This window comes from Barbus barbus (assembly GCF_936440315.1).
Source record: "Barbus barbus genome assembly, chromosome: 5".
Classification (NCBI taxonomy): Eukaryota; Metazoa; Chordata; class Actinopteri; order Cypriniformes; family Cyprinidae; genus Barbus; species Barbus barbus.
The window spans coordinates 7,115,333-7,140,332 of record NC_136733.1 but is presented as its reverse complement, the minus strand read 5'-3'; the positions used below and the strand labels follow the sequence as shown (position 1 = coordinate 7,140,332).

At 37.7% G+C, this 25,000-nt stretch overlaps 1 protein-coding gene across 1 annotated transcript in view; it reads right to left on the bottom strand.

Moving 5' to 3' along the window:
- LOC306869424 (astrotactin-2-like) overlaps window positions 1-25,000 on the bottom strand; it is a gene marked incomplete at both ends in the record, with an annotated part of 458,741 nt that overhangs the window by 306,732 nt on the left and 127,009 nt on the right. The window contains one exon of the mRNA XM_079416194.1: window positions 18,217-18,616. Within this exon, the coding sequence (XP_079272320.1) occupies window positions 18,217-18,616 (400 nt within the window). The remainder of the gene's footprint in view (window positions 1-18,216; window positions 18,617-25,000) is intronic.

Here is a 25,000-nt window from a genome sequence, read left to right as displayed (position 1 = left end):
AAATGAAACTGATTACTTTATGGAATGGAAGGATGCCAGATGGAAGGGTAGTACAAGCCGTAACCACCACAGCTGTTAAATAAACAAATTATTCACAATTTTTTGGTCATCTCTATTTCCTAATACAAAAGCAAAAGTATTTTTTTTTTATTTTTGGATTTTAGAAATCTTCCAATACTTGACCATCTCCTATTCATCTATCAGTGGTGCAGGTGCAGGTACAGGTTCTCCCTCTGCCTTCTTGCTGTCGACAAATCAGTAGTTAATTGTATTACTCTAATTAAGAAATGTAACAGGTTGGATTAGAGAATATTTAATTATGTGACAAGAGTGTTAGACTATGTGGAAAAAGCTGCAGCGTATTGAAATAGACATTGAATGTTATTTAATGTCAAATGTTTGTAATTCATTTAGCCCACACCCATGAACCTTTCATGTTTAAAGCTTTACCTTGATTGAATTGTGTTTTTATACTTAATTTTTAGCTGCTGCCACATTCTTGTTTCTTTTTTCTGTCTTTTTCCTTTTTTTTTTTGTGGCCATGGGATACCATTAAAATGAATAATAGTTCAGTAATTTATAGTTTTTGACCTGATATTATAAAAGTTATTGGCTGTTATTAAGAATTAAAGTTACGCATTGACGGAATTATGCACGCTGACGTCTTTTTGGCAGAAGCTGTTGCCATGGTGAATCGTAATTTCGGCGCTCCGCTGATCATCACTTTTCATAGTCATGGTGCACGCGCTTAATTCAGAGTCAACCTACTTAGAGTTCCCATCATCATCTTCAAGTTTAAACTCAGAGTTGGTTGAACCTCCTTATTGAAACGACCCCCTGATATATACCTGGTTCATTTTGTCCTTAGTTGCGTCAGTATTGCATTCAGTTTGCATTCTGTTCCTGTGTTGCTATCTTTGTTTCCTGTTTTTGCTCATGTGGATTGTTTTTTGGATTCTGAGAATAAAACTGCAAATGGATCTTTTGTGTGAGCATTCCGTGACACACATACACATTGCAGAGCTAGTGCGAGACAAGGATTTGTGGTTAAAAAGTATATATTTTTTCTATTTGAAAGAAAATGACCAATCGTTACGCTAGATATTCCTTGGCTGGGATCATGTAGAGCCATTTGAAACTGCATTGAAACTGCAGTTTGGACGTTCAACCTGTTGGCCGCCATTGAAGTCCAATATATGGAGAAAAATACTGGAACGTTTTCCTTAAAAATAAATAAATAAAAATTATTTGTGACTGAAGAAAGACAAGCATGAACATCTTGTATTAAATGGGGGATTAAATTATCAGGAATTTTTTATTCTGGAAGTGAATTAACCCTTTAGTTATGTGAACAACTTTGCTGAATCTTTAATTTTAAGTAGTTAAAATGCAGTTTAATGCTGTACCGACCTTGGAAGTAAAAATTGTATTTTGATGTTTGGAAGAAAAAAAATCAGTTCTATTTATTTTTTTATTTGTGTGTGTGTGCACTGGTTTGGGTGGTTTACGGGAACACAGATTTGTATAATGACATGGGTATAACAGAGGTATTACATTGTGAAGGTGGTTTATGAGGACATTGCCTTTGTAAATTTCATATTGCATTTTTCCCAGCAAATTAATCATATAAATTGTTAATATCATACAGATTGTTTTCTGTAGACATGTTATTTACTAAAACTTAGCTGACGTTGCAACCAAAGTTTCACTGCCCACATTTACATACAAATACATAGTATTCAGCAACTCGGATGCTATATTATTATATTAATGCAAGTTGATTTCTAGTGTGAAAACACCATGCAAAATGCCAGTTACATTTATTTTTGTTGTTTAAGGTATTTCACTGCACCCATTCACAAACTCACACATTTGTTCCACAGGGGTGAAACAATAATCACAGTTAAAAATCATGAAAGCAGGGCTCTAATCCCAAATGAATGATAACAGATGAGCAGATACAGCTGTAGTTTGATGTTCTCTGTCAAACACCAGCACACTCAACACAGCTGCATCCTCATCCACATCATGATGCAATAAACAGAAAGGATTTGGAAACAGTTTGACTTTAATGATGTTGGAATTCTTTCAATTAGCCTGTGAATGCAGTCACAAGACAATTTCCTTGTGCCCTTTCCATCTGCACAGTTCCCTAACAAAAGCTACACTCAATGCTGTGTTTCATTAACAATGATAAGAACATTCTTTGTTCGACCAGTTGTGAAGCATGTATGGCAAACACGGCAAGAATTTGACTTAAATAACCTCGGTCAGTGAAATGCGTGCACCTGAGAGGCCGTGAATAGATTTGAAATGGACACAACTTCTGGTTTCACTGTTTTCAGGGACCACATTGTGTGTGTCTGTATGCTCTGCACTCCATGGTGCTTTGCAATTTTTCATTTGTTTTCAAGAAAAATGAAGTAAAATAAATTTACATCATGGCTATGTTGAGGGATTCTGTGAAGAGATGCATACCTACTTTTTCAAAGCCCATCTCAGAGGATGACCCACTTACCTTTTGCTTTGAGTGACTGTGGCATGAGCATGTTGCCCTCGCATTCAAGGGAGAGTGCAAGTACTGTGATGTCCTACCTAACAAACTGCTCCATGTGCAGCTTGCTTTTCTCCCTCATTAAGATCATGGGATTTGTGCATCAATCTGGCAGAGGCACGAGAGGCAGGTCCTTCCCTTTCTCTCGTGCTCTCATCAGATCTGGAGGTTCTCGCTGCTACTTCCGATGCGCGTGGTGGTACTTCTTTGGATCGGCCAGAAGACACCTCATCTCATGTTTCTGCAAAGATGGAGATCGAGAGTGCCACCTCGAGGCACTCCTCTCACAAGGATAAAGCGTTTAAAGACTTACTCAATGTGGTGACTTGGGCAGTGGCCAGACCCCCAAGCTCTCAAAGTGGATGACAGATTTCTGTCAGGTGGCCAATGGGAGAGACAGTTTCTCCCTTTTTCGGCAATCTCAATGACATGTTAACTCGTCCATCGAGTAAGCCATATTCATCCCATGTCTTTGTGCCCTCGCTCACAGGCTATCTCTCTTCTGGAAGCATGTCATCCCTGAAGAAGCCAACGTTCCCCACCAAGCTCTGTAGAATAACATCCATGCTGGTGGGGAAAGATTTCTAGGCAGCAGGTCAGACTGGTGTTGCCCTGCACACCATGACACTTCTGCAGGCAAACCAGGCTGACCTGCTGAAAGATTTAAGCACTTTTCGGTACTTTGCTGGGCCAAAGAGCTGTCTCTCCGGGTGACTAAGCAGACCATTGGCCATTCTATGGCTGCTATGGTCACTACAGAGAGGCACCCGTGGTTGAACATCATGCGCATCAAGGACAGGGACTGTGTGTTCCTTCTTGATGTCCCCATGTCACCTTCTGACATATTGGGTGACTCCATTAATATGGTCGTCAGTAGGTTCTGGGAGGCAAGAGGCACGAAGAAGCTTTTGTAAAGTTTCTTCCCCACCGCGCTGAAGTGTCGGGGCTGTCGGCCATCCAGTCCCAACCAGGTCTGGCTTCTCTGAGACGAGAGGCCCAGAAGGAAAGTGTGGCGAGACGGGTGCCTCCTCGCAGAGACTGGAGTAGAGAGACTGTAGTCATGGTTAATGAGTTCATCTATAGGTTAAATAATAAATGAAGTTCTGTTGTAATTACTTTCCTTATCATAACTTATGATCCCTGAGAGTGACTGTTCACCTAGCTACTACTAAACACAACAATTGGAGATGATGGCAAGTTTTCCCACACCTGCTGTGTTCCTGCCATTTGGTGCTGAACCTCTGATATCCTTCTGCACATGGAAAAGAATATTCAAAAACTACATGCTGGCTATTAATACATCTGGAGGCTCTTGGACTGATGCTCGCTGATTTGCAGTTATTTTACATTGCCTGGGGATGGAAGGATAATGTATTTTCTACACTTTGCAAAACACTGGTGTGACATATGATGAAACAATGTCTGCTTTGGAGGAGCATTTCATTCCTAAAGTTAATGACGTTGACGCCCGTCATCAGTTCAGATGGAGAGCTCAGTGTGCGGATGAAATGATTGCACCGTCTATTACGATACTACATTAGTTGGCAGTGGATTGTGTTCCACAAAGCACCAATCAGCCAAACCTGAGGACAGTCATTGCAGCCAAAAGAGGCTTGTGAGGAGACGGGGTAACCTCGCAGTCCAATCTCCACCACCTCCTGTGTTTTGGGGGCCAGTGGTCTCTAGCGAAATGTTACATGTTCAGTTGTTTCCTCTCACAGTTCAGGAAACCAAACATGTTACGTCCCCCTAGAAAAATAAGATTAAAAGAGAGTATGGCAGCATGGAAACTGCTGCCAAATATCTTTCCTTGGGTTCCAAATACCGTAGAAAAGGGCTACAGAATACAGTTTGCACATCATCCTTCTCGTTTCAATAGTGTGGTCTTCACTACTGTGAAACCAGAACAAGCATATTTGTTGACACATGAATTTAAAGCTCTTCTGGACAAAGGGGCCATAGAATATGTTCCCCTCCCAGACAGATAATCAGGTTATTACCAATATTAGCCAATATTTTCTATTTCCCAAAAAAGATGGGGGGGTTGTGTCAAATTTTGGATCATGGGTTGAATCGCTTCCTCAGAATATAGAAGTTCAAAATGCTGACAAATGACTATATCTCAGATGCAATCCAGGGACTGGTTTGTGACAATTGACCTCAAGGATACATACTTTCACATGTGATGCGATCTGGGAAAACTCTCCAGATATCGCGCTGGGATGTTTTCAGAAAATTAGAAAAATAGGTTGAACGGCTTTTTTTTTTTTTTCGTCAAAATTACGTTTTCATTAAATTATTATTCTATAACATCTTGTCTATCATCTCTGAAAATATCTTGGCAAAATTCACTTGTTTAGTGCAGTAAAATAGCGATTTATTGCAGCAAGCAGAAAAGACTCTTTCTCTTATGAACGCGCTGCGGAGGTGCTTTCTCTTAACACCACAAAAACAGTTAACCTATCCTATCAAAATTAACCACTGAACATATTTAATAAAGGTGTATCAATGCACTTTCCCGCCAGTCCTGTGTAAACTATGGCATGCAAAGTTTATTTATTAATTTTAATATTGTGAGATGGCGGCGCGCAGGAAAGAAACGCAGTCTGAAGTAGCTGCTGACTTAAACGATCTTGCTCGTCTCGGTCTGCTCAATCTTGGCGATGTCAGTGCCCTAAAACGATGTTATAAAGTACTATTTGACATCCATTAGGCCATGACTGCCCTAAAGCCAATGAAACATTCTATTAGTGTTACTGGAGGAACCTTTAACACTTTAAAAGGGTACTTCACAAGGGTACTTGTCATTACTGTTCTGAACCTGTGAGAGTTTATTTTAATTTTTTTTCTGCTGAGGACAACTGAATGATTTCTGTTGTCCATTTTAACAGCTAAATGTTTATTCAGTTTATTCAAAGACTCTCTGGATCCACTTTTTTTGTCCTCTGCCTAATCTTGTACAGATTTGTCTTTCTACAACTACACGATAGCTCAGTTTACTACTATTTTCCATAACCTGAGAGGGTTGACAGTCCTAACACTGGTGACTGATTGTGAAGAATAACCTTGCAAAACACACACCTTATGCCATACATGTGTCAGTGAGGTGACAGACCACAGTTGCCAACTGCACATATCAACCAAATTCGCTCTTTAAACAGCCAGTGTGGTTATTGGACACCGCTGTCACTCTTGAAACAGAATAAAAGCTTATTTAGCACTCCGACAAGACTGACTAGCAAGTGTGTGTCAAGTGAGAAACTTCAGAATGGTGAGTTTGGAAATGTGTGGCTGACTTCACTTTAAAGTAGACTGGTGTACTCTTCAGATTCTTCTGTGGACTACATCATAATGATGATATGTATATAATAAAAAATAATAATGAAAATTACTTATTTCAGTATTAGATATTTTAATGCATGGAGTTAAACAGTGAAAATGAGAAATGCTGCCTTGGCAACTACTTTAAATAAAACAAGTTTATTTTATATTTTATGGCATTGTATTGCATGTATGTATGTATTTATTTGTTTGTTTGTTTTAATTTTTAGTTAACTCTGTTTGAGAGATTGTTAGATCTCTTTGGAAACTTAAGGGAAGACCAGATACTCGTGTCCTTTTCTCAGGAGAAATGTCTGCAGAAAAAGTATGCATTTGCTCAACATTTCACATCACTGCTGTCTATAAGAAACATCTAAGATTTTAACAAGATCCCATTTTTCTTTCCTAAGGAAGAGCAAACAGCTTTAAATTGAAGCATGCTATTTTTGCACCTGTAGAATCACGGAACTGCATAAATAATTTCTCAAACAATCCTAAATGTCTTAATGTGCAATGATTATGACATACAGCAGCTTTGAACCAAACAATAGTTTTCAGCACTTCAGAACTTTCTTATGGTGAAAATGACATTACTATGTAAAGTCTGTGACCGGCGCTGACCCTTTGCTTTAACCATACCACAGCTGCCCAGCAACAGGCGTCACGTGCCAGACTAATAATAATGTTAACCTGCAGAAGTTCTGAGCGAGAACAGCCTGCAGATACATTCAGAGCAGAAAGAGCATGTGGGAAGGGAGTCGTCACAGGTAATTGATAAAGAGCTGGAGGAGGATTGATGCTCTGTGTGTGTATCATATTTAAAGCAGGAGAGCGAGCAGGATAATGTTGTGAGAGTATATCTGTGTTGCATCTTCCATGTAAAACCTGTCCATTCATCTGTGCCATTTAAAGGTGGCTGTCAGTGGTTTCTGGCTTCCAGCTATGCAGCAGAAATAATTTATTCCTAAAGTGATTGTCGGTGGAAGGCTAATCTGTCTGCGGCAAACACAAGCGAGACACAAGCGCTGTGACAGAGGCGTCCACATGCATAAACAGAGTCAAACAAACACCCAAACACACTACATATATATAGACACCAACACAGAGCATTAAAGCTTTCATGAGTGGCGCTTTCATTGAGATAAAGCAATAAATAAACCTCCTGCACTATCAGCCAGGCATGGGTGAGTGTTTACGCCATGATTTTTCTAAATTTATTTTAGATTTAGTTTAATTTGGACATCAAGATTCCTGAACTTAACCATAACACTACATTAGTTTCTTAAGAATAAATGAAGTATGAGAGTGCTGAGGGAATAAATTGGTGTCACTGAAGACTGGAGTAATTAAGCAGAAAATTCCGCTTTGATCACAGTAATAAATTATATTGTACAATATATTCACAAAGAAAACAGTTATTTTAAATTGTATTAATATTTCACAATATTCATATCTTTGCTGTATTTTTAAAAAAAATAAATGCAGCGTAGAGCAAAAGTGAGATCTTTCAAAAACATTTTAAAAAATCTTGTTGACCTTACACTATGTATGCTATACAATATAGTCTCTACTTTTATTTTTGTCAAATTGACACATATAAATGACAAAAATTAAATATTCTATATTTATTTTATGAAAACCAAGGTGAAAATAAATCTTGATACTAGATTTTTATTAAATGACTTGTAATAAACATTTTGAGTCTCCTTGCCTACAACAGCTGTCTGGTCTAAATGAGCTATTAGATAAATATCAAGAAATACTGCATATCTTTAAAAGCCTGAGAAATGTAGAGATTTTATAGTTACATTATACAGCCCGACTGCCAGCACTTACACATACAGATCTAACACCTACTCAACACAAATGAAGATCTACAAACTCCTCTCTGCTGGACTTCACAGATTTATAAAGAAAAATCTGCGTGAGAGTTCATACTTTATGTCGGTCGTACTTTAGGCCAAAGTCTGTGTATTCCATAACAGTTTGAAAACTGACCCATTTTGTCCAAAAAATGTGGGCAGATTTGTCAAGCGTATGCATGGCACGGCAATTTTGCTGAGTTTTAGCACATTTGCCCCCCTGAATCAAAAAGCTGGTGGTGAAGCAAAGATCTGCAAGCTCTAATAAAAAACCTTTTACTTATAATGAGCGTTTATTTTTATACTTCATATCCTCTGCACATTTTAAACCTTGTATTTCTGAACCATTTAACTTTGAAAACTTGCTTGAAACAGAACAGAACAAACTTCACAATTCAAGTCACATGTCTAGAAGCTATTAGCTTTTTTATTTTTTAAGGAATCAGAACTAGTGATTAATGAAATAGTCTTTAAGAGAAGCAGTCTATCAACGGAAGTTTAAAATCAGCTCGTAAGTGTACTTGTCTCAGTGTTTAGCACATTTGCCGTTGCTAGGAAACGCTTATTTTGTTTACTGTGTTGAGAGGTGCTGAAATCGCGTTTGGTCTCGTATTGTTTCGCGTATCTTGTCAGTGTGTGCACTTTCTTGGCCATTTTTAGTTGATAAACAGGAAAGTGGGTTCAAGCGCCAGCAGAAGGCAGTGTAATGAAATAGTCTTTAAGAGAAGCAGTCTATCAGCGGAAGTTTAAAATCAGCTCGTAAGTGTATTTACTTGTCTCAGTGTTTAGCGCATTTGCCGTTGCTAGGAAACGCTTATTTTGTTTACTGTGTTGAGAGGTGCTGAAATCGCATTTGGTCTCGTACTGTATCGCGTATCTTGTCAGTGTGTGCACTTGCTTGGCCATTTTTAGTTGATAAACAGGAAAGTGGGTCCATCTGAATTGAAATGATGATTTGTTGGATTGGTATAAAAAAGGTTATTATACCGCGATAGCGGTCGCAGCAGTCGTCGTGTGAAGCCCTCCTAGTGTGAATACCGAAGAGTGTAAAGACCATCAACTCTACCTTGCGACTCCACCGGGCAGGGACACCGGCAAGGGATAGAAGTATCGCTTTTAATTTTCGTTTTTTCATTTATATGTTTATTATTGAAATGTTGTTATATGCATATGTCAATTTTATTTAATTTCTTTATTTCCTTACATATGTGGGTATATAGTATTTATAGAGTTGTAACTTTTAGTTTTAGTTACTTTTTCTTATTTGTAAGTCGCTTTGGACAAAAGCGTCTGCTAAATGACAAAAGTAAAGTAAGTAAAGTAAGAACTATAGTGTATGTATGTTGGATGACAAAACAAGCAAGCACCACTCAAAATGTCCAATTTTGTTTTGCGCTAGTTGCTATTAAGCTAACCTAACCCTAACTGTAAAAAAAAAAAAAAAAAAAATGGTTTTATGGCTTTAACTTAAATTTACATTTAAATACCATAATTTAATTAACTGATATAATGCTAATACAGGTATACCAACCTATTGAAGTACTGAAATCTGTTTTGTACCTTACGGTTTGGTACGGTTCACTTTTGGGGGTTTTACTTTTTTCAGTACCACCTCGGTTGAGGTTCCAAGCCGTACCTTTACCAAAATGTGACGTGTAAACTCTGCTGATCACTGATTGGCCAGAGAAAATCGTCACTGCCTGCGTCATTGAACTTGTGACACGAGACACAACCCGCTAGATTTAAATCAGCACAGCCAGCGAAGGATCGAATGCAACTCTTTTGAATGAGCGCACCTTTTTTTAACAACCATAAAATGGCTGTTTTGTTGTCTGTTGAGGAAGTACAGACATTCCTCTCATTGATAGCCAAGGAGCGGATCCAGCGAGAGCTTGATAGAGTGACGTGTAATGAAAAAGTGTTTTGAAAAAGGAGGCACAACTATAATGACATGAGAATAATCCCGCCCACTCTAAAGCGGTGCTAAATTGCAGTGGAAACGCAAACCGAGCCGAACTGTGCCGTACTGAACCATGCCAAGCCGAGTCGTACCACGCAGTGGACATTTGTAATACACTGATAACCACCAAAAGCAAGCGGTGATGAGAAAGTCACATGATGAAACAAAGCCCATCACAAGCAGCAGTGTCATTCACACAAACACTAAACACCATCATGGTAACACACATCCCACTGAAATAATGCAATAAACATTACTTTAACAACATTAGATGTAACACACAACCCTAGAGTACAAAACTGATTTTTTTGTACTACAAAACATCAAATTTGAAATGTAACACAGGGAATTCTGGGAATGTCAATTTACGGTTATTCACTATACATTTTATGTTCTTTTTCCACTTCCAAAAACGGCATACTACTGTAAAATTACATGTAATGTCCAATACAGTTTTTGACCGTATATAGTAGGGGTACTTACCATTAACCATTTTACAGGTTTTTACTGTAGCATTTTTACAGTCTTTTCACGGTAATTTTTTACAGTGCAGCAAACGTACTGCCATGCTGATCAATTACGCCCAACTTTACGTTTACAATGCTATTAATACCCAGCTCCTTATTGCTTAGACAATAGACTAACAAACATTACCAAATAGATCTTTCTCTGCGTGTGGAGAAGATGATCCATTTCTGAGTGCTTCTCAGTGTTCGCAGCATTAGCCAAATGCTCCGGCTGAGAGCAAGTATCAGACTCACACCAGCCACAACCAAAGAAAGTTTTCATTCACGAGTCCATATGTCAGATAAAAGAAAGCATTCTGGAATAAAGATAAAAACTGGCTTGCTGTCCAATATGAATGCACTAGAGGTTCCATCAGGCTTGAGTCAGGCAGCGCACCTGACTAACTACAGTATACTGTGTGTGCATGTAAGTAAATAAATGAATAAATAATGCCTGCATCAATATACCAATGGTGATATTAGCGTTTTTATAATATATTCTCTTGCAAATATCTATACACACAACAAGTCCCAGCCTGCCATATGGTTCTCACTCATAAAAGTGACAACAGGAGAAATACATTAATAGTTTACAGTGATGGCAGTGCAACAGAATACATCTGATTTGTGCTTCTCCACAGGGCTCCTGTTGTGTAGTGTGTGTGTGTGTGTGTGTGTGTGTGTGTCTAGAAAGATGGAAACTTGTGTCTGAGAGCGGAATGGCACTGAGGACACACATAGATATAAAGGTTTTCATACTGTCCTAACTGTATTTTCACAAAACTTTCTGCATTTTTACATTTTCCAAAAGAAACAAACAAACAAAAAATAATAAAAATATAATTGTATACGATTTAAAAGCAGTTTTCCTCATGGAGACCAAGCAAACAAACGAATGAATAAATGCCCCCCCACTACTATCCTTGCGGGGACATTCTTTGCCCATTAAGTAGGGAATGCAGGACCACTCACTCACACACACACACACACACACACACTGAGTTAAGGCTTAACTTAACTCACAGCCTGAGTTGAGGCTTAACTTGGACTCCAAAATGACATCTGAGTAACAAGTCATTAGGTCTAAAAGGAGAAACATTTTGTCTGAATATATGGTAGCAATGCAATGCAAAAATAATTAAATTAAAAATTAAAAACAATAAATAAAATAAAAAATAATGACATAAAAAGTCAAAAGTAATGATTTCATAACTTCAACTTGTCATAACAATAATCTCATAATTTAGTTTTTTTGTCATAACTGAATTTTTATCTCATAATTCAGACTTTTTTTCAAAACTGACTTTATCTAATAATTATGACTTTTGTTCATAACTGACTTTTTTATCTCTGAATTTCTTTTTTTTTTTTCAAAACTGACATCTTATCTCATAAATTGTCCTTTTATGCCATCCTTTCAACTTTTTATCTCTTAATTTTGACTTGTCACAACTAAGGCTTTTTATCTCATAATTCTGACTTGTTGCCATACAGTAACTGATTTTTGATCTCATAATTTCAGCTTTTTGTCAATTTCAACTTGTCTTAACTCATAACATTATATCTGACTTTTTAACAATTAAACTATTAATGTCAGTTATGATTTACCAAAACCTTATTTATTTATTTATTTGTTTGTTTTTGGCTTTGATTAAGGCAGATTATTTTTCTTATTTTTCACATAAATTCTCTAAATAAATTAAAGAAAAACCTGCCAGTGACACAAAGCACACTTATATTTATTATATATTCTCTAAAAAAAAGAAGCCTTGGCTTAAAGTATTACACATTTTTGCTTATCGTGTGATTTTTTTTTCTGGAGAACAAGGAGGGAAAAATCACAAATAATTAGTTTTGCATGTATAAATTTTAACACTTCATATGAGAAACAGTGTTCATAAGGGTATCAGTGTTTGCCGGAATGTGTGTGCGAAAGCCCTCATGTCTCTATCTAATAAATGTGAGGTGTGTTTTTGTGTTTGACACCCTGAGCACATCCAGAGCTTACAAAGCCCTTAACAGCCCTACCTTCAGAACAACACAACAAAACACACACACAAATACACAGGACATGAGTATCTGTTTGACCAGATGAGGGTGAGAGCAAAGGCCATCAATTCCTCTCAGAAAAACCCGAGATCTCATATCAGCTCTCCTCTTCGCTGGTCCCTTCTCACAGCGGTTAACACATATCTGATGCTGTCACTGTGAACGGCTACTGAACCCTGAAACAAGGCCGGTATTTCCGATCTGCCCAGCGGCGCCCCCTGCCCGTGTCACCAGACTCAGAGGATTTAGAGAAACACCGGGAGGGGGTTCTTTCTGCTGGGCGACTCTATATTAAAGACCCCAGGCAGAGTTCTGATCCTTACAGGAAGTTCAAGGTCCCGGTTTGGAACAAGCTAAAGGCAGGGGGGTAGATTTACAACATAAATGCCAACAAAAATAAACAAGAAAGACATACAGTCAGGTATACAGAAACACGCTTAACCCTCTGATGTTGTTCAATACGTTTTTTTTTTTAACCATTCAGATGGTCAACCAAAAAAAAAAAAATCTTGTTTATACATTTCTGTCAAAAATCTATCCCCAGCTTGCTCCATACAGGGACCTTGAACTTCAAATCATGGATATGATTTGAAAAATAATATAGTCACACTTGACTCACGGTCAAAAATGTTAGTGAATTTCATCTAGTGGAAATATTTGGGTTACACTTTATTTCGATAGTCCACTTTAGACATTCTGCTAACTTTAAGTAACTTTGTAACTACGTGTCAACTACATGTCAACTAATTCTCATTAATTTGCAACTACATGTCTAGTAACTCTCAGTAGGGTAGGTTTAGGGTTAGTAGAATAAGTTGACATATACTTGCAAAGTTTCTAATAGTCAGTATGTTGTATGTTGTGAACCCATCAAAATAAAATGTTAGCAGATATGAAGCAGACAGTCTACTAATACTCTAATGACTGCTAGTAGACATGTAGTTGCAAAATTACTTACTGTTAGTAGAATGTATAAAGTGGACTACCAAAATAAAGTGTTACCAATATTTGGCACTGCACCCAAACAAGATATTACTGAAAACGCATTTTTTTTTTTTTTTGTTTTTTTGAGATATCAACTTCAAATTTGGAACACAACTTGTTTAGATTAATGGCTTTGATTTAAGAGTAGTTTTATGTTTTAGAGTAAAATATTTTTTGGAAAATACATATTCATATGAAATTTACAAAAGTAGATTTTTATTTTTATTTCTTTTGTATTTTTGCACTTTGTTATAAAAATAAATTTAAACTTTTTTTTTTTTAAATTAGTATTATTATTTTTTTTCATCTAATGGACAAAACTTAAGTCTATGTTCGAAAGCATTCAAGATTTATGACAGTTAAAAAAACAGTTCTTAAAATACAGAAACTGTTTTTTCAAGTCTATGCCCAAGTGGTTAACAGGTAATGAATGGACCATAACTATTACATAAATATAATGTAAAAATGTAAAATGTATAATAGACTAACCCTAACCCTAGCCAAACGTTCTGAGGACATATTTTATTAACTGGTAGGCAACCCCCCCACAAAGCACACACACACACACACACACACTGAGCACATCTTCATCTCAATGTTGTCAGCGGTGCTCTCTCTCTCTCTCTCTCTCTCTCCCTCTCTCTTTGATGAATGGTAAATATGATTTGATGGTAATTGTGGTCATTGCCTCATGTGCAGTGAGAGGTTGACGACCCATCGCAGCATTCAGGAACACTTAATTTAACAGGCCAGCCGTCTGCCTGCAGACCATAGAGCCGAGCAGGAGAACAAGAAGACAGCCGTCATTTATTCAGCTGGGTAAAAGATTTACATGACTATTTTGTAATATTACTGATAAAAAGCATTTTTAATTAAACTTAAGAAGGAATTAAGCAGAAGAAAAATAATAAATGGAATTGAGGTTATTTTCTAGAGCAGGATCTGAAATATAAGTATCCACTATCTTGGATAGACACCCTTAAAATACAGTATGTGCCAGCAGGAGGTTTTGAAGCAGAGAGAATACGATTACATTTTCCCAGCTCACACAGCTCCTATATTTTCTCTATTATTTGCTGATATTTCACTCATCGATGGGTCGTTTTTCATAAAACTGGTCCCTGAACTGTATACAATCCAAAACATAATTCAGTTTACTGGCAACTAAAATTACATTAAAGTGTATATGAATGAATTGAATCAGAATCACTGCTACCTCACCACTTCCTTTCCAGCCATGAACTGACTGACAGCTTGATTATTCCGGGATCAAACTCCCTGGACAGACCCATATCCCACATAATCAATTATGCAGAAGTGAAGCTGTGAAAAGCAGAATGACTCTGCTCTGTCCACAGAGAGAAGCCCCCTCTCTGACTGAGCTGACCGCATTACACTAGTGTGGCACGTCCATTAATTGTTCAGTGGACAATAATTCATGTGCAGTGATTAACTGAAGGAAGGCTTTATGAAAGCAGAACTATTGCCACTCTCATGAGGGGCCAACAAAACACAAACAGACCACCAATAGCTGTTGTTCCATATTACGAGAAAATATATAAAAAAAAACTGGGTACAGAGTAGTGGGTGTTGCAGCATATACAGAAGGGTTTTATGCCAAAATGTAATATTTAGCATTATAAGGATTTGTTCAAATCTAAACCTCAAAGTTAAAAATCTGCCTTTATATATTGTCTAAAAGTGCAATAGGCTTTAACCATTAATCTGTTTAATATCCCTTGTGAAAAAGAAGTACACTTTAGCATACTTTTAAGCATAACTGAGATAAATAATATACTTAAGTGTGAACTAAATGTTTTCAGACAGTGTGGTTAAATGAAAAAGTGGTATAGTAGGACATAAATACATCTATATATGGGATGTCATAATTCTAATGTCTTCAAAATATGGTTAAAGTACTGCTGAATGAACTAACATTTAACTAACTAAGCATTTATTGAAAACTAAAATATAATTTTAATACATTTTCTATTGGAACTTGCATGTTATGTGTATGATGAAGTTAAAAATAATAATATGTGTGTGTAATGTGTTATTCAATAATAAAATTAAAGTTATATTAACACTGCTAAAATTATAATACAAAACTTGTGCTTTAGTTAGTCAACACGTTTTTAAAACACAAGAAACGTTTATTTAAAACATAATTATTATTAAAAAAGTATTAGTAAATCTTGTAAAAGTAAGAATACTTAAAATAAGTATACTTAAGTGTTTTATGAATCAGTCATGAAATAGTTATCTACAATTTATTTATCTATTATTAAGTGCACATTCAAACACATTTTCTTCAAAGTTTTCACTATTTATGTGATGTTAAAAAATTACAGGATCCTTTACAAAGGGCAAATTACTGTGCCCCCCCCTCCCAAAAAAAGTCTCCCAAGTGATTCGTTGATCTGGTTTATTTTTCCAGATTTAGGGACACATTTGTATGTAAGGCCCCCACCTGTATATTACTCTGAATTAATTGGAATAATAATGAAAGCTGGAGAGCTGGATCCAATATGGAAGTCCTGGAGCAAGTGTGGGCCTGACGCCAGGAAAATGTGCTTCATTATTTATTCAGCCTCTACCTCCTTCTGTTTGTCAACATCACTCAGATGGATCCTCATCCTTCATCCACAGACACGCACCAATATCAGCGCCATGGGCTCCAGACTGCAAGAGCCAATTAAATTGTGCTGCACACTTAAATAAAGTAAACAACAGATCTTATCCAAAACATAACATTATAGACTATGCATTAATGCGAGAATACAAATACGATGATTGTCCTCCACTTGAATCCAGCTGCATCCGTGGGTAATTAGAGACATGCACAAAACAACACACACTGTAAGACAAATCCTGCTCAATTTACAGTGAAAAACTGCCAGCTTTGGCTGCCAGAAATTTGCAATGTTTCAGGAATTATAAGAAGGCACCTGTGTATTGGATATTGGGTATGTTAATGTTTATGTTAATGTAATAATACATTTTAAAAATTACAATCTGTTTTGTATCTTACAAAAAAATGGATAACCATTATAAGAATGCAGGTGGTTAATTACAATAATATAGCCTAATTAAAGTTCATCAATAATGGCCTTTCAAAGAACTGGCTAATAAACATGTACAGACAGCACAAAGACAAAAACACCCTTAGGGTAAAAGACATGACACTAAAATAATACAGTAAACATTAGCTAAACAACATTATAAAACATGTAATAAAGAAACATAACTACAGAAAGCAAATGTAAAGTCAGGGATTCCTGTAAATGTATATTTTACCAACAAATGGTGGGGGATCAGCATATATTATCTTAAAATATAATACTTATTTTCATCCTGATTTATTTATTCATTCATGTATCCACTCATTCATTCATTATGAATGTTGTGTTAACTAATTAACATGACTTCATTGTAGCAATTTACCAGCTGCCATGCAGGGTTGCAGAAACAGAAATAACAATTTCACACCCTCCTTAAATATCGTATCATCATATTTCTACATATCTTCTATTTTAGGATTGATTAATTCACCAGTCGCCGAGGTTACCCATTGATAAATGGAGAATATTTAACATTTAACTGCTTAAATTCACAAGCAAATCTCATTTCATACTTAAATGAAACCATTGCAGAGTTGAAGGCATTACCCCAGCAATGTGACCTTTCTGCCATTTGTGATCTACTTAATATGAGGCCAGATTTGATGATTCAAGCACCCTCATCAGCTTTAATCAGCCCTCAGTCCTAATGGTTTTTTTCTTTTTTTTTCTTCCCAATGACACTGAGGACTCTCTGCTATGAATTACAATGCATCAAGACAGTAATCACAACTAATGACTAAATAAAATGCAAAACACATTTAATCTATGTTGTTAAACAACTCATATGTCTCATTTACTGACAAATCAAACTGGGTACAATTCTCGGAAGCAGAGAAATTTATAAACAAGACAAATAATGTTTTGTTTACAGTAATAAATAAATGTTTTGCTTTACCATAAAATATCACTGCAGGCTAACTATCAAATCTGGTATTCTATACTTACTGAACACAGAGAACAGATGGATAAAACAATATCCATCTATTATTAAATGAATGAACAAACAAACAAATGATAGATTTAGCAAGCACTATTCAAAACCAAAGACAGAACTTGTTAAATTCAAATTGAATATACGTCTTGTAATCTGACACTTTGGCCTTGACTGTTCTCTCCTGGGACGGGAATCTAACCAACTCATCAACTAAGAGTCAATGGCTCTTTCTTTCCTGCCTGGTTCTCTCAGTCTATGTCTTACAATGAATTCAGGTCAATGGCTATAATTAGCCTACGGTTGGCAGGTGACTTCACATCAACCCCCCAGATATGCTCAAATGTGCCACATCAGTGTCACTTGAAAGAGATGATGGGGGGGGGGGTCCAACACAGCTATCACTAGCGTGCTCTAACAATGGAGGAAGCACTTTACAAGCACTCTGAAGATAATATGCACTTTGATTTATTGTACACTGGACAGTTTTGAGACAGGAACTGCTTTTGATTATTGGTTAACTCAGTTTCTGGTCTGCGTGTGGCTTCAAAGATTAAGAGAAAACTTTAGCTGTGATTGATGAGGAAGACATGGAACAACTCACTACATAAGCTTGAGCGTGACACTTCTCATAGCTTTAAAATCTAAATGATAAGTCCCAAATCAAGGTACTCCCAAACCCAATTCCTAAGCATAACCCTAAAATATTATTATCTGTCATTCCAGAAACCTCTTCCTGGCAAATCATTCTAGGTAATGGAAAATACAACCTGACCCTTCTCCCACTCAGGGATAGATCAACAAACAACTAAAATGTCTAGAGGATCAGATCTAAACATCTAAATTGTCCACATTTTTTTTCTAATAAATATACCTTTTGGAACTTATAGAAAACAAACAGTGCCTCAGTAACGATGAAGCTCTCACCTCTGTTATCCAGACTGTGTTTGTGGTTGGCTTCTCCCATCCCTTTCCCAAAGCTATCCACACTGTGGGTCCCCTGGCTGCACAAGTCATCTTCTAGATGTGCTTTCCCATCTAGCAGATGTCCAGGCTGCTCATCCTCTTCACAGTCGCAGTCGTCGAGGATAGGGGTCTCACGGATAGGCATACCGATGACGGAGCTGTGCTGGAGGGGTCTAGGCCCACGGAAGCTGTCCCTGCTCTGCGGAGGGCCCAAAAGAACAGAGGGGATGTAGTGAATCTCATGTGTGACCTCAGTGCTTGCACTCTTCTGAGGGGCACGACGACGCCTGCACCAGCGCTGACGGGTGTAGAGTACCAGCGTGAAGAGTAGGATAAGTAACAGAAGAGCAATCAGACCACCCTAGAAGAGAAAGGATGAGAAAGAAACATCATAATTCCAACTTTTCCCACCATGAACTATTCTAAAATTACAACCGTGAACTAACTGCTCAAGACTCTATGAGGAGGCAAGGATCTGAAAATTGATGGGAGCACTGCAGGAGGCTGTAGGACAGGGGTGACTAATCCTGCTCCTAGAGGACTCCTACCCCCGGTTTCAAAGATAAGGCTTAAGTCTAGTCCCAGACTAAAATGCATGTATGAGCTGTCTCAATTGAAAATATCTTGATCTGACATATCTTAAAATATGTCAGTGCCATTGCTCTGTCTTAAGATGCACACCTGTAACATTTTCTTCTAAGGCATTTTTATAAAAGCTGCTTAAATATCTTAATTTAACTAAGGCCTGGTTTAAATTAAGCCCTGTCTGTGAAACCGGGCCCTAGAGTTTATTTCCAACCTGCCCCAACACACTTGCCAGGAAGTTTCTAGAAATCCCAAATACCTTCATTTGCTGGTTCAGGTGTGTTTAATAGGGTTAGAAATAAACTAGTGATCACCAGGATTCCCCAAAAAGCAGGTGATCCTAAATCAACATCTTTTTTTTGACCTGGAACAACCGATCGACGTATGACACCAAAGTACCACGAGAGCGAATGGAGAGCTTTAATCTTCTGAATTGCTCTCGCAGTAATTTGATGTCATATACCGATCGGTTCTGGCAAGCGCTGATGCATCTCGAACAAGCCCTAATGTCTTTAAACTCACTAGAACCTTCTAGGCAAGTTTGTTGGAGAGCTAAAATCTTCAGGAACCCAGTTCTACTTGGAGAGGGGTGCCCATGTCCTGCAATGTTTAGATATGACCCTGAATAAATTCACCTGTACCATGTAAACAAAGTCTTGATGAGTGCTGGAAATTTCCATACAGGTTTGTTAGTGCAGGTTGGAGCTAAACTCAACAGGACGTTGGCCCTCCGGGAGCAGGACTGGGCACCCACAAATAAGAAGAGTGGTGTCCAAACCTACTACTAAAGGACCACTGTCCTGTAGAGTTTAGCAGCAAGCTGCACAAACACACTTGCCTGGAAGTTTTTAGTAATCCTGAAGACCTTGATTAGCTGGTTGTTTAATTAGGATTAGGCGGGACAGTGACCTTTCAAGAGCAGGATTGGACACCCAGAACAAGGATGTCGATCTGTGACAATGTCTGATTGATCAAATTGCTGATTCTCATGCTAGTACTTACTCTAGATTACATGTTGGATTTACTTAGACCAATCTGATATTCATTTATCTAATTTCATCAGATGTTATATTGATTTGACATGTGAAAGTTAGCAAACAAATTCAGAGGTGTCGGTATTTCCCCATGCTTGTAAATAGGAGCTGTACTAGCCTGATTAGTAGATGCTGTTGGCCATCAATTGAACTGTCATGCTTTAGCGTAGCTAATTCTTTCTTGATAGGTAAGCAAGTTGCACAGAATTAAGAATGTATTTGGTAAGCTACAGTAATACATGATGCATGGCCACAGACTTCAAACGTTGTTCTTGTTTCACTGTCTTGTAAGGAGCCACTGAGCTTTGCTTGTTATTTCTCCAGCTTGAGTGTCTGGCCTAAAGGTGCAATACACATAAAACAGCTGAAGATTCATTACTGCATGGTTTGTCTCATTTCATGGCGTGTCAGGGACATCAAAGATTTCCTCTCTCTTGAGCCGTTTGTGTGTAATACTCTTAAATCTGCAGTTGTGTTATAAGTGGTACTGAGCTGACAGATAAAGTGAACAGCGTAATATTTTTAATTACCCTAAACATGAAACATTATTTGAAACAATGAAATGAATACTAAGTGATACTGAATTCTGTTCTGTGCCATGTATTTTCATGAGAGTTCCTCTCAAAAGCCAGTGTGACATGGAATTGTATATAAAATGTTATTGCTCAGAGGATGCAATTTCTTTTACTATACACATATCATACATTACAAGCCAGACCCATGACTTCACAAACACCCCGATGGGGGTATCAGGGCCCGACCAATGGCCCAGGGCCCAAAACTGGCTTTTGAGGTTTATTTGTTGCTTGTGCTGGTGGAAAGAAAATCCCTCTGAGCTCATTTTGAGACACAGAGATCTTCAGAAACTCTAAAGGAAACACATCTAAGACCTCACCTTTTTTCTCCAAAAAACATCTAAGAAGCCAGAGCCTTCAGAAAAAAAAGAAAATGAAGATATAGAAATCTCATTTGAGATTTTCCTTTCCTATGAGAATGTGTACTGCGTTAATTCAACTATGTGAACTTCACAGCATATCAACGCAGAGGAAGCAAATGAGGATCAGAAGCTGACCTACTCAAGACGAATATTCAGCAACTGCTGATCAAATATTTTGATATAATACTCGCCTGCACATTTCATGCTTAATTTACTTACAGAGTCATTACAATGTCAAAATTAGTGCAGGAAGTGACATCAATGACTAAAAACCTCTGAACTAGTCTCACAGCTATTGCACATGGCATCCAAAGGCTAAAATGTGTGCTCTGTATCTTCTGCTCTTATTTACCCTCTATATTTTCCCCTTCAGTACTATATAAAATGACTAGAGTGGTGTTATTAATCTCAGAATTTTAAAATTCCATCTTCATGAGGAAAAACAAACCCCTCTCAAATTACAGCTCATGCACTGCCGGCTGTCCATAAATCATAGCGCTGTAGATGGGCATTTTCGATGGGAACAATGCAGCCCTGACCAAATGTGTTCATTAATCTCCAGCAGAAGCTCAGCTACTGAAAGTAAACTTCCCTTAAAGTTAAATGCAGAAAAATGAGAGAGGCTAAGCCATTCTTTAAACTTTCAAACACTCCTGGGAGTCTCTGTGCACACTGTCTGTTGTCTTAAGCTTGAAAACAATGGGGCTGGTTGGCAAATGTTATGAATGAAAATGGAAATGTTACACCAGATAAAAAAAAGTCAAGCTGTGCAGGAAAAATGGTTTCTACACTTTTTTTTGTTTTGTTATGGATAATGGCAGAACAATAGAAAATGGGCAATTATATTGCTTTATACCGCATATCAATTGGGATGACTTTTGGACATTGTACAATGTAAACACCTTTTTTTGTATTATTTGAAGTATACTGGAGTATTATGAAAAACCATGACATATGATAATCATTAAGAACCATGGTATCACCATACAGTAACTGCACCATGCTATACCACCACAGCAGTTTTTTTTTTTTCTCCAAGTAAGATGAATATGCTCAAATATCAGTACACATTAAGTGGTGTTTTTATTATTATTATTATTTATTTTTGTTTTTAATTGAATGCGCTATTCATGCCAACACCCAAGCAAACATCTGGCCAGGCAACAAGAGGTCTCAAGACATCCAGTAATATTCTGTTTAAAAGATAATGAAGAATAAACAAAACCATAATGCACGACAGACTTCAGAGACCATCTGGCATATTAGTAATAACTTTTGAAGGTGTTCCATTACGGAGATGTACAATCCACAACCTGCAGCCCAAACAATCAAAGCACAGTCTTAGGAGAACTCAGATAAAAATACTCTGATGAAAAATAACAGAACATGAACAGCATGTAGGCATTTTATTATAATATTAATCTCTTGCAGTTCAAATGCACTATATATTCTAAAACATCCTTTTAAACCCAGCCTCCAAAGTCAGATGTACAAAACAATGTTCTGCCTGGTGAATAATGGAGGTGCTCAAAAACCTCTTCACAACACTTTAGCAACCACCCAGAGGAGCAACAAAATAATAATTCAAAACAAATTAGAAAACATATATTGACATACTGAAAACCATTTAGACACATTAGCCTTGTGGCAGTAGCAAGCAACACTCCCTAAATCTAGTTCTCATTATATTCTAATGATGAGACATTTACCAGAGTAAAGTGTCTCACAGCAGGGCAGATAAACTAAATCACACCTCCAGCAACATGGACGGCCAGTGAAAATCAGCTCCGTCGTCTGTTCACCAGGTGATCACTGCTGAGGAAACCATGCCTTTAGGACAAACTCTGGGATAAAAAACAACACAATACAGAGAAACCTCACCCAGCACCTGCTTCACTCTGTTCCTACCATCTGCACCCAGAAAAAACAACTCCCAAAGCTGGGATTCAACTCTGTTGAAATCAACCCAAAAGAGTTCACTCATTTTGCTATGAATGGTACAAACTGGAATGCACAATATGACAGGTCGAGTAATGCAAGTCCCAACTGGAAAGAGCCGACTGATAAAGTTTTTTTTTTTTTTTTTTCATCATTCCAGCTGATTTTATCGAAATCTGAGACCCACGATTGCAACGGCACATGCACATTGTTAGGAACCACCTGAAAAAATGAAGCTATTCAATTGTAAGCAACAGCATTTAAGCAGAGGTTTGTGTCCGATTTTATTGCTGATTTAAAATGTTATTTAAATTATTATTATTATTATTATAATTAAGCCCTTATTTAACCAGGAGAGAACCTCACTGAGATTAAAAATCTATTTTACAGGAGTGTCCGGGCCAAGATAGGCGGCCCAGTTTTGCTAAGTAGTTTTTGAGACTGTGATATTCCCCTATTCATGTAGACAGGAGTTTTGCCTTTCATGCACAAAACATATGCCTGGAGGCTTACACATATGAGAGAACCTTGAAAGGGACTATGGTTGAGACTCCTGTGCACGTTGAGTGAAAAGTGTGGTGCAGGGATTTACTGTCTATTTAAAGCATTTCAAAAAACAACTTTCCTCCCTGCAAATGTTTTTGGATAGCTGTGAACTGATCAGACAGGTAGGCTAGCTATAACCAGCTAGATTTTTTTTTTTTTTTTATGTCTGGCAGGGATGAGGTTCCATTTCGATTAGGTTACTGCAACAGAAAGCAGCTTCCTATGTTTTGGCATAGAGCTAAGAACAGAAAGATACATGCAGACGCTCTGACATCTGTTTAGTCTGGGACTCCTAGGTGTTGGGATGTGGGAAGAGGGGGAGCTCTGTTACCCACAGGGATCTCTGGGCGGCTCTGACATGCGAGCGGGCTTATTAGAGTCGGACTGGACGCCTGCTCCGAGAGCTGCATGCTGCCGTCTCTTTGCACAGTATGATGTTTAAGTGCCATATGTTGTGCCAGCTGCCTCCTCCCAATTCAGTCCTATCGCGGATCAGAGTCGGATACCCCACCTGTTTCCTTTTTTGTCTCTGTTTCCTCTCTTTTTCATTCCGTCTCAGGGGAGACTTTTATTTGACCATAGATGCTGTTTTTCCTTAGGTTTTTAAAGAGACATCAGCTTTTAGACTGACAGATCTGAAGGCCGAGAGTGAGGAGAGAATCTCAGTGAAAGTTTTGTCCAATTATGGCCTTCAAAGATCAGAAGAAAAATAACTCTGTACCAAAACCTGAAATGATGACTCTGTGAGCTGCTCTTTGCTTAAACTTTTTGAAAGGTCCATATTTGATACAGCATCATTGTTTGTAATCAAACCTGATATCAATTTCAATAATTTTTATCCAGCTTGATGTGAAATTCAAATGAAATTTTAAATTAAACCATGAGCTCATATGAATAAGTCCTCTTAGATCAAAAGAAGATTCTGGATTCCAGTTTGTTCCTCTGACCTGATTACATTTAGCCTGAGAAAATTGAGTAAGAATCTTCCACGCGGGTGTCACCATGGCCTTTAATACCGACTCAGGCTGTGCGTCCACCCCCTCTCAACACACACAGAGCACAATATGTCCAGTCGATCTGTCCACCCCACTCTCTATCTGTCTGTCTGTTCCTCTTGGCTCTGATGTTGCATAAAGGGCAGATTTGTCCAGCAATTTGGCTGTCCCTTGGACTTACAGCCGGGTATTAGCAAAGAGTTAGTGAGAGTCGTCCGGAACGCACAGCACCCCAGAGACATGGACATCAGTCCAACAGACGTGACCTCATTACACACATTGGACAATAGGGAGGGAAAAACTAAGTGAGCGTTAAAGGCTCAAGTTCACTATTTGCAGAAATCAAGTTCATAGTTAATGAAGTGATTTAATTCACTTGGCCTTAATGCAAGCAAGTTTACAGTAATAACACATTTAAAAATTAAAAAGGAACCGTCGCTATTAGGATATATGGAGATGCTCTGCAGTAATTTAATTGCATGAGTCACATGCATCACACAGAGATTTCCGGGTATAGGATATTCCGGATGACAAACTGTCAAGGACTCTGGAGATTCCTGGATGTACCATGAAGATGTCACATTTTTGTTGATTTTTTAATGAGGGATTTAGTAGTCCTCTAGATAGAGTTAACATCACTATTATATGTGCATTTTAAATACCATTACCATAATGGTGTTAAACACTGTGCAGCTATTAAAGGGATAGTT